Here is a 15,736-nt window from a genome sequence, read left to right as displayed (position 1 = left end):
AATATGACTCCAATATCTCTCCAGTATGGCAGATATTTCTAGTGGAATAGAGTTATAATAATGGCTATGAAAGCATCCCTTGGAGCAGGAAATTACTGAGGTCTATCTTATGCCAGGGCACTCAGAACGAGCTCCAGTGAGAGCCAGATTGGTATTCCAAGCGGTGGACAAATTATCACCTGCCCCACACTCACCGATGTAATTGAATAATTTGAACTTGACATTTACATAGAACTATTAGTGATTTTTTGTCATTACAGTCTGACATTTAAATAATGTTTTTAGAAATTATCAGCACATTATTGCGTCTTGCTAATTTGATTGGGCCCTGCGTACATGCTACTGCAGCTCATGCGATAACATGATTTTGCCAAACATTAAATAAAAAAAAATTATAAAAACAACAACAAATAACCGCATGTTGCAACTGCCTGTCCTAGAGGGGGCTTCAAATGGTGCACTTAGCCCCTGGGAAGAGCAAGACATTAGTCCTGGATGAAAGGAAACAAATTGGGCATGTCTGGAGCACAGCCACTTTACTACTAGATGAATGTGTGTGTGCGGGCGTGTGTGGCTGTATAAAGGGGACCATGTGTGTACTCTCGTGTGTTTACCATCTTATGAGTGTAAAAGAGTTTCCATATGCGTGCACAGCAGCACACGTCTGGTTTCTCAGCATCTTTCTGGCTATATGTACAGAAGAGCGATTTACTTATCAGATTTTCCTCAGGCTTCGCAGCATACGAGCCATTCGGAAAGCCGGGATCTTTATCAGATCAACATCGATTAAGAGAAGAAAAGCCTGATGCTGGCTTAGACTTCCATCTACCTGCTCAGCAAACAGACCCAGAAGGGGGGGAGAAAAGCCTGTTTCCCCAGTGATTAGAAACCTCCAGCAAGTCAATGTGGCTCCCTTGCCTGTTCACCGTCTCATCAGGCTGAGGAAGAGGAGGGGAGTGCTTTGACTTTCACAGGATTCACAGGATGGCCCGTAGATGGTCTGATTCCTTTGCGGAGCATGTCAGCCGGAGCTTGTCACAAGAAAGTACAGCTGTTGAACACGGTACCAAAACAACTTGATGACGGTGAGATTAAATCCTGGCTGGAAGGGTGTTTTCATGTAAAGTGTTCCGTTCTAGGCAGTCAGGCCTCGTATTGCCATCACTTATCTCTCTCCATTTTGATTTGTTATTCTTTCTGTTGTGTTTGAGCTGGGTGGGCTGGGAAACGAGCACATTTGTTTGCCTCTTTCTATTACATCTCACTGATAGCACTATGACCATTGAGGTAATGACATGGGTTTTACACTTAGGAAATCATTTTCATATCCGACAGAAGCAAGCAGTAATGATAGCTTTTGATAACCGACAATCAAAGCTCCATCACCCTCCTAGAGTGCTTCTCTATGCAATCCTCTGGAGGAACAGAAAGACTGTTTGACTCTGTGTGTGTATGTGCATGCATGTGGGAAGAGATGGAGGGAGTCGGTGTGTGGGTAGATAGGTGGCTGAGGGGACTGGAGAAAGAAAGCTAAGACAGAGAAGGGGTGGAAATGTCAAGGTTTTTGTTGCCATCAAATGCAACAAGTAAAATTAGGCCTCAGAGTTGATGTGTGTACACATATTATAACTAATGGCACTTTAAAAGGCACTGTACATGGACATCTTGTGATCCAATACAAGCATTAGTCAGAGACAAATGCTTACATGCTCAGGACACACACACACACACGCACACTTTGCTCATACACCTTGGAGGCGTGGATAATCACAAGGATTTATTGAATGGTGGTGGTCGCTCCTCACTCTATCAAGTCCTTCTTTATAGGCCCCGTGATAAATGAGACTGCCATGATGGGCGAGTGTGAGGGGCGGAGGGGCCTACAGTGCTCTGGATCAAATTGAAACCACCGAATAAGCCCGGGCGCCGGCCCAGGCCAGGCTGCCACCTTGTCTGATGAACCCCCTGAAGCTGTAGGGGTGGAGATGAATGGGCGAATGCTTTCCTTTTCACAGAACTAAAGAGAAGGGGACGGTGAAAGTAAGACATTCTCTACCAACACAGATGATGTATGACAAGATTCATGACTGTCAAGGCATATCTAGTCCTTTCCTGTTTTTGTAAACAGCCACGCTACTGTATGCTGGCCTAAAAATGCCAATAAGCTCAACGGCTTGAAAAGAGAAAACTAAGAAATACTGATTTTGTGTGGAAATGTCAAACTAAATATTCAGTTTTTGGATTACGCTGACATGCTGAAGACATGTCGTCTGACCACAATTGAAAGCTGTTTATTACTACACTCAATAGCTACAATTCTACACGACCTGACTGGAATCCAGACGGTGTGGATGAATATCATTTAATTGTTCGAGATATAAAAATCCTCTGAAGTCGCATTTAGGTTCATGCATTGATATAAGAGTCTCAGTTCTGGTTTTTAATCAGGGGGAAAAAAAACAACATAGTACATTAAAAGCCAATGCAACCATGTTAATGTAGTTTAATTCATAAACACCATTTTAATTTAATACCATTTCACACTATAGCTGATTTATGTTTAAAACATAAATATACCATACTTGCAAGCTATTGCCAATAACTAGTCAACTAAAAAGTCTGTGAAAATGGTTTTATATAATAATAATCAAACAATGATAACAACAAAAAAAGGCCAATTTTTATATACACAAATCAACAGACATGAGAGAAATGTTATGCATGGAAGAAAAAAAAAAATGTATTTGCATGGAATCAATACAGGTTATTTACTACCATCATGTGTTGTAACATTTGGTCAGTGCAGTAGTTTAAACCCCCCCAAAAAGCTAAAATGAAGCCTGCAGTTATTATACATTGACTGTAAATTAAAAGAACAAACCTGGCAAGTGTGCGTCATGAGGTGAAATAAAGTGCGAGTCTACAAACCGGATGAAAACAAATGGGCAGCCAGTTGATGGAAAGAGCAGAGGCAGCTGAGGAGGAACTGGTTAAATCAATCTTTCATTTTGTTTCCACCAATATGCTGTGCAGTGATTGGGGTCAGGGTGACAGGCAGAATGACCCCCTCTTCCCTCATCCGTCTTAACACATACATGCCCACACACCCATCTCTCCGGTCAGAGCAGACTTGGTCTTTTGTGTTCAGGTTCCTCGGAAAATGGCTGCGGATAGGGCTTACAAATGGGAAGAACACAAGCTCTCATTTACCAATGGGGACGCAATCTCTACAGGAGCAGTGGGAGGTTACCAAGGTGATTCTTCAACTTCAGCACTACCCAGATGGCCCTTGTGCCACTGTCATTTGTCGCTAAAAACCCACATGTGTCGTATTCAACTCAGGGTGTTACCCACAGTGTAAATCAAAGTGAAGCGCTTGACTTTGTGAAATGGTTGCTGTGTTTTCTGAGCCACCCACTTAGGAGATATGAGATCCAAGATCTAGCCATCTAGGTGGGGGAATAGAGGGAATAAATCGCAACCCTTCTGACATTCATGTCCTTTAGTTGAGGAGTAGACGCAGAAATGTTCTTGAGTTAGAGTTATACAACCAGACTGAGTGAGTGCTTGTTGGATGCCTAGGAAGGGGAATGGGACATCTATAATTCAGCAAAAGGATGGAGAAAATCTGTGACAAAAATTACAGCAGATAGATCATAAATAATTAAACAGGGAGAATAGAAACATTTAAAGACCTTGAGAAGCATTTCAGTTCAAATTTAAAAACAGCAGAGAAAAAACCCAAAATCTTCCTGCAGAGCCTGACTAAACTACCGCTATTTATCATCCTCCTGAGGCTCAAGAGTAGAGGTTACTAACAACCTCAAAGATAATTGTTTACGAGGAGCTGAAGAAGCAGCTCTAGACTAGAAAGAGACTGAGTTTATGTGGATATCACCAGAGTATCATTTGTACACATCTGTTCTCAGACTTTGAATTCCTCCCTGTGTCGAGAATAGATGGATGGAGTGATGAAGGTGAGGGAAATGGTAATAATAATAATAATAATAATAATAATAATAATGAACTGGCTATAAATGCAGAATCTTTCCCACACTCGTTCCTTTCCCACAGCAGTTGTTTGAAGATGTGTCCTTGAGAGGAACACAATTTACCTTTTGCAGCGCCAATATCATAGAGCACAATTCACCATTCTACTTCCAACTGCCTGTGATAAAAAGACTTTTATTGTGGTCCTCCTATAACCTTCCTGCACACCACAAACTCAATCTACCCTGTTTTCTCTGACTGACAAAAGAACACAAATTCAATGGGCCTCAAACTAAGGCTTTTCATTCGCCTTGCAATAGGCAATATATAAACCCTATAGGTCACATGACTGGCCGCTATTGTGGGTGACAAACTGGACCAGTGTTATCTGAGATAGTAAGGTGAAGTGACTTTCTATTCATGGCTCAAGGCAACAATAGTGTTAATTAGACACATGCCTGGCAAACAATTTCCTTTCCTTTCGGGCCGTGAGAGACAAATCTGCTTAATCTCAACCTTAGCTAAAAAGCAACCATCACGAAGGGATAGATCTCACGGAGGAAAATTGCCCTGTAGACATGCACAAAGCTTCTGACGGGAAAAATAGCAGTTACATCTGACAGATCATCACTCTCCCTTTGTTGACAAAATGTTTGGTTAGACAACAATTGGCGAGGCAGAATATAGTATACCGATTCAGTTAAGTGTGACTGCAAATGACGAAAAACGATGGAGTCAACATGCTTAGCTCTACAGCAATAATATCCTCTAATTTGGAAAACTACAAACATTTTTCTGAGAAGTGTTTGTTCAGTTCAGTTGAATTGAATTGAATTTAGATTAACTGTAAGGCATTTAAATATATGGTGCTGTGAAAAAAAACATTCCTGATTTCTTAGTTTTTTGTATATTTATCAAAATTCGATGTTATTCAGAGATAACCTTTGTAAATACAAAATGCAGTTTTTCAATGATGATTTTATTTATTTTATTTCCAAACCGTCTTGGACCTGTGTGAAAAGGTAATTGCCCCCATGGTAAATCATAGATAGCTGTGATTAATCACAGTTTTGGAAAGCTGAGTTCAATTTCATTAGCCACACCAAGGCCTGGTTATGGCCAGATCTGTTGAATCAATAAATTACTTAAATAGAACCTGAGTGACAAGTCAAGTAGACTAAAATCTCAAAAAGCAACACATCATGTCACGATCTAAAGAAACTCAAGAACAGAGGAGAAATAAATCTATCAGTCTGGACTAACTATCTATCACTAACTATCAGTCTGGAAAGAGTTACATAGCCATTACCAAGGCCCTGGGACTCCAGTGAACCACAGTGAGAGCTATTAACTAGGAAAAGAAAAAGAAGAAAAAAAAAAAAAAAAAAAAAAATCAGGAAAACTTGGAACTGTGGTGAACCTTCCCAGTGAGTGGCCAGCCTACCAAAATTATTTGGAGAGTAATCAACAATCCATCCACGAGGTCACAAAAGAACCCAAAACAACATTGAAAGAACTGCAGGCCTCACTTGTATTAGTTAAGGTCAGTGTTCACGATTCAACAATAAAAAAAATAAAAATAAAAAAAAAGAGCCTTAACAAAAATAGAGGGGTCCTGGGGGAAAATCACAGCTGACCAGAAGGAACACAAAGGGTCGCCCCACATTTGTCAAAGAAAAAATGTCTCGATGATCACAAAGAGAAAATATCGTGTAGACTAACGAGACAAGCTGAACTTCTGGAGGGTTTGCATCCCATTACACCTGGCATGAAACCAACATGGCACTTCATAAAAGAACATATCAACACTCAAACATGCTGATGGTAGTGTGATGGTCTGGGGTTGGTTTGCTGCTTCAGGACCTGGACGACCTGCCGTTAATTTATGGCACTATGAATTCTACTCCTTACAAGAAGATCCTGAATGAGTAATTTAGGTAATTTTCTAAAGCTCAAGCACACTTGGGTTACACAGCGGCAATGAATGGATCAAAATGTTGGTAGATCACAATGAACGAAATGCTTGCACTGAATCCAGTGTGCATATTTTTTCATAGCTTGAATAAATAAATACGTTACTGTAAAACATTAACTGAACAGTGGGTGGGTTGAGGAGGCGGCGTTGAGTAGTTAAGGGGGCAATTGTTTTATTAAAAATAATGAATTTTATAGTTACTGGGGTTATCCATGTATAACTTTAAAATAAGTTTGATTATCTGAGATATTTATGTGACAAATATGCAAAAAAATTAAAGAAATAAGGGAATGGGAAAATACTTTCTCATGGCAGAGAGAGAAACCAAGTCATTTGTCACCTAATCTGTGTGTCCTTAAGCCTTTATAAAAGCTATTCAGAAGCCTTTCTGCTCTGACTCTTATTTTTTGAATATGCAGTTTAGTGAAGATCCAAGGCCGTAACACTTCTTTAAGGTAAGGTCAACAGTAAATTGTCATATATAATTCTACAATGTGCCCATAGAGAAATGCACTGTTTTTCCCCACACACATTCTTTCACATACCTACCCACATACATACCTAAGACTAATGTCATTAACGCTGCCACAAAAAGTCCTTCAGTTTGTTCAGTGTCTACCCTTTGGCACATGGACATTTAGTGGACCACGTATTGCCTCCAAAGCTTTGGCCACCCAATGCTTCACATTGGGATATTAGTGAATCTTATTTTGCAGCACTGCTGAATTTTAACCTCAGAATTTCTTAGAGCCAGACAGAGATTTCTACAAAACCAACACATTTTCTAAGAAGAGGTAAATGCTTGCGATTACTTTATATAACTGGTACTGAGCCCAACTATCCCCAGGTCAGGTCATCAAATCTTCTTGTCTATCAATATAAATGGTTTCTTGACATATTAAGTATACATTGGGAAAAAAAGGGGCCGTTTTATACAGTTTAGATTGCACTTTTCAAAGCCTCGTTTGACAGTTGAACAATGGTAGAAAAGGGAATAACATTAACCCAAATCAGTCATACCATTATTCATTACTTTGTAAGGTTTTAAAGGGATGACGGTGACAGGAAAGTTGTACTTTTTTGTGAGCGGAACCTACAGAAACCAACTGCGTAACACTCATTTATTTTTCAGAGTTTGTGTGATTCACAGACTTTTCAAGGTCAATATAGCAGTAGTATTGATCAAAAAGTTCTTTCATTATTTAAGCCATCCTATTTGGAATAATTTGTTCACTGTACATTGCCGTAACGCTGTCTTTTTATTAGCAGAATGCAATTTCAGCCATAATGAACTTTTATGTGTGACACCAAGAGCTTATACCTGAGCCCCACAGTGTGTAAGCACTAGATTTTTTTTTTCCCCCCCATTTCTCATTTGCATGCTTTCAATCCAGCACCTGCTCTTGTTCTGATGTGGATTTGCATGCATCCCATCTTACCATTGTCTTTGTCACAACAGTTCTGTTAACATCTTTTGTCCAAAAGTATGCCACAAGTATGTTAATCCATTACTGGGCAAGAAACCATATTTAGTGAGACATCCTAACTGGCACCCCCTTCCCTATCCATGAGGTTTGAGAACCGGCGAAGGTTGCATCACAAAAAGTGACATTGTGGCATCTAACTTTATGGTAACATATATGGTAACTTCAATGACCATGATTTGTAACAAAAATGAAAAACTTAAAAGTCCCAAATTTCTTTTAATACCCTCCAATGATGCTTTAGCTCTAAATAAGTGTTGTGGTGAGTCCCCTATAAAGACTTAAACCAGCTTTGTCAATGCATATAATCAGCAGTGCTGCAGTATATGAAGAACACAGCCTGCTTTGCTGCTGTCTGTAGTTTTTAAACAGAAGCCAGTTGTTGTTATAAAATGTGAGTTATGACCAAACGGGAGGTAGCAAGTAAGCAAAGACTTTGCAGAGGTTTTGGTGAAGCTTCAGTAGATAGTACAGCAGTATGTAGAGAAATTGCTGAAAAAGCATTGCTTGACTACTTTGTATAGATTCTAATGCTCATGTTTGCAGGTTGGCTTCAAACTTACCGAGTACTGATGTACAAATTTAGAAGACCTCTGGTGTATGTCTTACACATCAGATGTTTTAAATATTTGGAATTTGTTTAACTCTTTTGCTGGCACAGCGATCCCATCCCATCTTCTTTTTGTCCTCATGTTTAAAATACCTCTTTGTCCACCGTGTGACACTATTAAACTGATGTTGTATTGTGGGTGTTATAGTTTATTGTCTATACATATTCTGACTACTTGTTTATTTCCAAAAAACAAATACTTATATCATTGTGTTCAAAACACACAACCTGATAAAATAAAGTTTTGTTAAAATAAATATGGTAAAAATGGTATTAATCAAGGAAATGCGAACATAATTTGAATCCACATAGATTTCTGTACCAGTATCACATCACTGAGATAAATTACTGCACTTGAAAAAAATAAAGTGATTATACTGTTTCCAGACTGCCATCATTCTTATTAGCGTCAAAACAGATCTGGTCTTTTACAAATTAACCATGAGGCAAAATGCAAATAACCAACCTCGGCGAGGGTGAACATAATTGCACAGCTCCTCCCTGCTCTCCACTATTATAAATGAGTGTTTAAGCGAAGGATGATCCCTGATTAACGCAGATTCCCTTGTGTTTAATAGCACTCGGTGCAACAGAATGGCAAAGTAAAAACAAACAGATGAGACTACTCCCACGTGGCATCAGAGCGCAGATGGAGACAACTTATAGATGGAGATGTGGAGTTGGCAGAAGCCGGAGTCTGAGCAGGTGTTTGGACCCAGCATGGACATCATGTACTGCCATTTTTAAAGCGCCCGAGAGCCAGCGGGACAGCGGAGGGCATAGGGTGGAGATGATACACACAGGACAGATTGCTTTTCTACCATGGCAACTAGTATGAAATTATCTCCACTGCATAATAAGTACGTCGTGGAAAGAACAAGCCACATGCAGGCCTTACACTGGCTCAATCAGCTTCAAGTGGCTGTAAAACAATTACTTGACTAATAAACTTAATTTATAAAGCACTTTTATAACAAAGCTGCAAAGTGCTTCAAAGAAAAAAATAAAAATACACACACACACACACACACACACACACACACACACACACACACACACACACACACACACACACACACACAGTACTGTGCAAAAGTCCTGACCCAGGTGCAATTTCTTTGTCGTTTGTTTCCAATGATCCACACCTTCTTGTATATTGTGCTCTTGAAAGATTGTTCTATAGACTTTTTCCCCCACTCATTTACAGTCCAGTCCTACTACTACAGGACTGATTGTTTGTTAAGCCACTTAACACTGGCCTATGAATGATTAAAGCAAATAAAACAGACCTAGTTCAATGGATGAACCGCTGTTGTGTCTACACATAACAGACAACAACCCAAGTGTGTCCTTAAACAATCTGACAAAAGCAAAAGTATCTAAAGTAGATGAACAATATCAGAAAGTCATGTCCTTAAGAAACAGGGAAAAATCATTTCAGTGAAGACCTGACACAGGACCTGAATCTGATGTTCACCAAAAGCTTTTCAGAAAAGGGCTGAGATATGCCACATCACAAAAGGACTTAACTGAGAATTAGTGGCTACAGATCCTATGGCGTGATAAAAATATCCTCAAATCCTCATGAACATGCATGGAGAAACTCAGGAGAGAGATACAGCAGTGAGTGTATACATTGTAATACATGGTGGACACTCTGGCACAGTTTGGGGACTGCATTACAGCCAATAATGTTGGAAATTAAAACGAATGAAAGATTACTAATGGAGAAAAGTACCATCAGATTTAGATCCATCATACTTACAAAGCATTAAATTAACAATGGCTTCATTTTTCAGCATGACAATGAATCAAAATACACTGCCAATGCAGTAAAAGCACACCTGAATAGAAAAGCACTGGGGATGTGAGTGACTAGTAGATTAGCAGACTAATCGTCGCTATTGTCACTAGTCAGTACCATACGTACCAGTCGTTTAATCTATTTGTTTTACATTTTAACTGATGCCCAATGCCGGTAAATTATTGTGTTCTAAACGTTATGCAGCCATCTGCCTGTTGTAGAGAAACATAACTCTGTTCATCTAGGCCTCATCTTTTTGTTAACACTGTTAGAATGAGATTGTTGGATACGTTTTTCATACATGTTTTTCTTCTTCATTGCCTCGAGTAAAACGTGTTCATAATGCACAATGTTGATTTAAGGAGCATAATTCGTTTATGAAGAACGTGATTAATGGTTTAAAATGCTTTTGTCTCTAGTTTTTGACATTTTCCATTAAACGGTTCTCAAATTTTACTTACTACCCGAGTGTTGCTTAGTTTAAGACTAGTCGATTAGTCTATTTTTTTTTTCCTCAATTAGTCACCTCAGAATTTAGACACCAGGAGTTTCCCTAAAAAGCACACATTGAAACAGAATCCAGACCTCAACATTACAGTAGCATCCATTTGTGGGGTCATCTTGAGACATATTTCACATTTCAGTAAATCATAGCACTTATCTCTCCTTTTCCTAGTAAAACACAAAGAAATAAGAGGTGGCCCAATACTTTTGCACAATTCTGTATTAAAAAATAATTAAAAAATGACTAAAACATCTGAAAATTAAAAAAAAAAAAAAAAAAAAAAAAAAAAAAGGTACACATTTACAAAGATTTTTAAAAAAGAAATTTAAACAGACAATTAAGAATTTGCCAAGAAGTCGGTCTAATCAAAAAGAGCATGAGCCGTAGGAAATAGTTTCAAATGTGGATTGTTGCTGGAACTTGACCTCATTCAATACATGTCTGTGAATGCCTCAACACAAAACAAACAAATATGGGGAAAATAAGTTTCCACCAAGACCTCAAATACCGCTCAGACTGCAGATGAGCAGTTGTTTAAGGTTTGCTTATCTGCCTTCCTAGTGCGGGCTGGAAATGGTCTCTCTGTGTGAGATGGTCTCTCAATAATGTTGCCAAAAATGCAGGGCAACATGTTGTGATCCTAGGGCACCACCTGATAATACAGTGCTTTCCTTCAAGTAGCACTTATGGAGTGTGGAGGACTCTCAAGTGGTAAACAACTTCACGAATTTCACATGGAAGGGCAGCACGGTTACCAAATGCTTTTCACTTTCCGCTCAGAAATGTTTGCCAGAAGGAAAAGGAGCAAATGACAAATGTTAACTTGTGAATTTCAGCGTCAACAGTCCAAAGACACGAGGATATGCAAAACCAAATGTAGTTTGAATCACTCTGCAAACACTTGAAACCAACAAATAACCTCCCTAAAGCAATCACAGAGCCTTGGATGAGACGCTCTTTTGTTGTTCACCAGGAAAGTAATGAAGGTTCTTCATGGGAAAGAAAATCTTTCAAGGCTACCCCTTTCTTCCTCCTGCCTCTGAATTGAATTGGTGGCGTCCTTGCATTATACATTCTCCGTTTTACAGAAGATTGAATTACAGCATCCTTTGTCATCAGAAACATTGCTCATTTTGCGAAGTGACCAAAGCATGGCTATGAATAATGATGTGAGTGGCAGTACTCTAAAGTGGCCACAGATTTTCATTAGCGCCCCCAGACAGCAGTACAGGGAGATGGGGAGCGAGTCTCTGGGCCTGTCTGTATCAACATTGATGTATCACATGGCCCAGTGAGTCTTAACCGTTCAATTAGGAGCACTGCTGAGGCCCAGCCTGTCAGTGGGAAAGACCAGCAGAGAGCTGGGCAAGATCAAGAGCTGCTTCCTCAAACACACTTCAGGAGCCACGGCCATCAATCTCGCAACAGTGAAGGCAGGTGGCCGAAGGAGCAGGACCCCCCACAGAATCTGGACCTAACTCAGAAGACCACTCAGGTAGGCTCATTCATCCCTATCAACCAGACTAAAAATGAACAAGCTCGTGACCTTCACAGCAGGGAGACGGGGGGTTACACCCTGGGCAGAAAGGGGAGAAGAATTTAATTTTCATCAGCATTTTTCCGGACACCAAACGGCATTAGCCGAGGAAACTGCTGAGGCTCGGTTTGTTTTGTTCCTCATGTTGGCATCCTAGCACACCGAGGGAATTTAGCTAGTTAATGTTGTGAGAAGGGCAATTTGTACAATAACATCAAAGTGTTTATCTACATGTTTGAGTTTAAATTCCCACAGTACAACAGCGATGTAATAATCCAAATTTAAGGAGCCACTGTGCTTCACAAATATTATCAATCTGTGTTGGTGATAAATTAAAAAGCTTTAAGTCTGTTTGGAATGAGAATTAAGCAGAATAAACAAGTAGTTATGAAGTTAATCATGTGGTAGGCCTGTCCTCTGCTTTATATATCTGAGGGCCACCACAAATAATCACTTATGTCATGGTTATTGTTCCGCTGATACACAGGCGTCTAGTCTTTCTTTTCCATGAAAAACTTAAGACTGTGCCATTGTTCCAGGTGCAAATGCAAAAGAAAAAAAAATCTTTCCAAAAATCTATGGCTGGGAACAATGACAACACACAGGGGCTTTCTCCAAACACAAAAATAATTACCAAGTAAAGTAGCAATGATATATGTCGAGCAATTACCAGATTCAGTTATTTACTTCAAATGCAATGAGGCTTTAGAGAAAACACAATGCAGCTTTGCAAACAATGGAACCCTGATGGCTATTTGTTGTATGCAGGGGATGATTCGTTAAACAAAGGGGGGGAAAAAGTCTCTTTTGTACGGTTTGTTTGTAAATGTACATTCAGGACTGTACAAACACAACAAAGTTCAGGCAGTAACTGAAGGAACTGCTTGATCTGCTTTGACCACCGACCTTCCACTATGTCGATCCATATAATTCAACAGAGAAAAACTTAATACAGCCCATTGGGTTGGAATGTTGCAATGCTCTTCCAACGAAAGTGAAAGTTTCAATTCAAATTGTTAGTGGGTGTGTGTTGTCTGACATCTTACAATGTGGACAGTTAATTTGGCACGAGGAAGAGAACAGATTGTGATATCAAATGATAACGGCGCCGCCTGAATACACAATTAGATGCATAGAAAAACAAGATGCGTAACAAAATACATCTTGGGTCGTCTAGCTTATTTTGTAAACAGAAGCCGAACAGCACGGTGGTATAGCGGATCAACATCCTGGATAAAATGTATCATCATTGATATTTGACAAGGTAGTCCACCCTTAGTTTTTAGCAATCTCAGCTGGCACAGATGTTACCATTATTTTTGGATAAGTAACAGTTATTAGCACGGGGTTGTAGCTTATTCACAAACTGAAAAATTAACAGGCTGTCGAGTCCCCACAAAGAAAATTCACCTTAATATGATTATCTGTGTGACAGTTGGTGATTAGAACTTCTGAGCTAGAGATGGGCGTTTATATTTAAACCTCTGACATTTAGACTCTGGTGTTCTCTTTGCTGCTTCTTTCCAAGATGCAGAAAAAAGGCAAATGTTGAACATCTGGCAAAAAACTTAAAAACTAAGTAATTTTTTTAAGTAATTTATTTACTTGGAAGGAAAATCATCTGAAACATTTCAAACCGCTTCCATTTGTCGAGGGCGGGACAGTTTAAGATGAGAGAAATTGCTCCTGAGCCAGAATTGCAGTGTTTACACTAACAATCTGAACGACAGCCAGTGCTCATACTGTGTTTGGGTTTTTGTTTTGTTTTAGCTCTGTCGTCTTTTGTGCAACAAAAATAGTCTTTAAATACAAATGACAGATTAAAACATATGAAATCAGTCTATAGCTTGTAAATGAGAACTGACGCAACAAGAGAAACATTGGCAGGTAAATGTGACCTTGCTTGTTGCTTTATCTTATTTTCCAACAATATTGGCTTTTACCAATGTTTGACCATTAAATCAGTGCATCACTAGTTTGATGAATAAAGTGACCAAGGAGTTACAAGAGTTCCTGGAATAGAAATATAGTGCATGCAACTACAATTACACAGATACTGATATGCATAGGAAGAAGTCTTTGGTATCCAAATACTGGAGCAAATTTACAGTTACCCCATGAACACAAAGAAAAAGACTGGGTATTTTGAATTCAGTGCTCACTTGGTCAGTCACACTAGAGTAAAATTAGAAGGGCAATTAGGAAAAATAGGACATCGACTAGGAAAAGAATTGGTCAAACTATAAATTAGTGACTGGCTGAAAGAAGTTGTGGCAACCTTATGCAAAGACTGAGCATGCAACAACCTCGGGCGAGCAACTTTGATCACAAGGTAATGGGACATGTCGCCTGGAGGCAAACTGCATCCAAACAATAGTGGTCAGCATTTATTTGACTGTATGTATTTGTATTACTCAAGACATGAGCCTATTCATTTGACGCAGCAAAACAACATGCAAGTTTAAAAAAAAAAATTCTAGTGGTGTTGTGCAAGTAATTAAAATTTTTGGCCTTACCAGCACATTTGGTCCTGGCCCTAAGAGGGGGCCCAGGAGCTCCAGTGCCTCCCTCCAGAGGTCTGGTCAGCAAAACACTGATCTCATACTCTGTGTCTGGATCCAGGTGGCCAATCTTGTGTGTGGTCTTGTCTACAGGCTGCAGGTCATACATGGTCCCAGACACAGTGCGGTATTCCACCTCCCTGTCAATTATTGGACCGTCCCCGTTGATGGAATTGGCGTTGAGTTGGATCCATAGATAGGTGGCACCAACAGCAGTCAGCTGGGGTGGTGCAATAGGCACCGGGGGCTCTAGGAAAAAAAAAAAAAAAGTTGTCTTGTCTTTGGGTTTTTGTGATGATAAGTAATCAAACTGTAATTGTGGAAAGTTTTCACAATAAAAAAAAGCAATTATGTACTTTTGGTTTGTGTAAAAAGCACAAAAAAAAGTCTGCATTTGAACACTTGCAAGTGAACAAGAGGCCCAAAATCAATACCTTCTGTTAAACCAAATCAACCACATCAAAATTCTCTAGAAGCACATGAAGAATATCTTCATGTTTTCAAATAATCAAGGTACTCAACAAGAGCCCTGTAACAATCAATAGTTCCAGCTTGATGAATGGAATCTCTCATCACTAGTACACTGTGCCATGCAATCACATACATTTTAAAAGTGACAGCAGCCCCTCACAGAGGAGTAAATAAAGTTACCCAGACCTTGGTAAATGGTGCTCCCATTAAACAATGTATTGATTTCAATCAGAGGACGTCTATGGAAAAGCCTTTGGTTATGACAACTGTGGTAGGTGATTCTGGGAGCGTTTTATTAAAGACTGCTGTAGGATTTTTACAGTTTATTTAAAAGGTAAAGAGTTGACTTAGGCCTAAAAAACAAACACGCTCAGTATTAACCGTGTAATCTATCAAGTATTTCTAGATAATTCAGAATAACTACATACACTATATAGACAGAAGCACTGGGCCATCAGCACAAGCTGCTTGCTTTCCATAAACCCATACCATTAAGATCCTGGTGCACAATTTCTTTTGCTGGAATTAATTTTTGCTGAGAAACATCTTAAACTCTGCAGTTATTGAGTCAGCAGTGTGTTGGTGACTTTTATGCACTATGTGACCCTGTTTTACAACTTTAAGCAGTCTGACACTTCATGGCTGAGTTGTTGTGGTTCTTAAACACTTTGCAATAATACCACTCATGTAAAATGTAGGAGTGAAGATTTTTTTTTTTTTTTTTTTTTTTTTTAAACACAAGCTACTTGTTTCCTATTGTCGCTTCCTATTACAGTGCCACGGTCGAACTCGAATAAAT

At 39.3% G+C, this 15,736-nt stretch overlaps 1 protein-coding gene across 5 annotated transcripts in view; it reads right to left on the bottom strand.

Moving 5' to 3' along the window:
• Positions 1-15,736, bottom strand: part of LOC116313381 (receptor-type tyrosine-protein phosphatase mu) — a 158,286-nt gene that overhangs the window by 80,762 nt on the left and 61,788 nt on the right. For all 5 annotated transcript variants that reach the window (XM_031731057.2, XM_031731058.2, XM_031731059.2 and 2 more), the window contains one exon: positions 14,422-14,715. In XM_031731057.2, coding sequence (XP_031586917.2) covers positions 14,422-14,715 — 294 coding nt within the window. The remainder of the gene's footprint in view (positions 1-14,421; positions 14,716-15,736) is intronic.

Source organism: Oreochromis aureus, linkage group 18, assembly GCF_013358895.1.
Source record: "Oreochromis aureus strain Israel breed Guangdong linkage group 18, ZZ_aureus, whole genome shotgun sequence".
In the NCBI taxonomy this organism is placed as follows: domain Eukaryota; kingdom Metazoa; phylum Chordata; class Actinopteri; order Cichliformes; family Cichlidae; genus Oreochromis; species Oreochromis aureus.
This window is presented reverse-complemented; position numbering and strand designations above follow the sequence as displayed.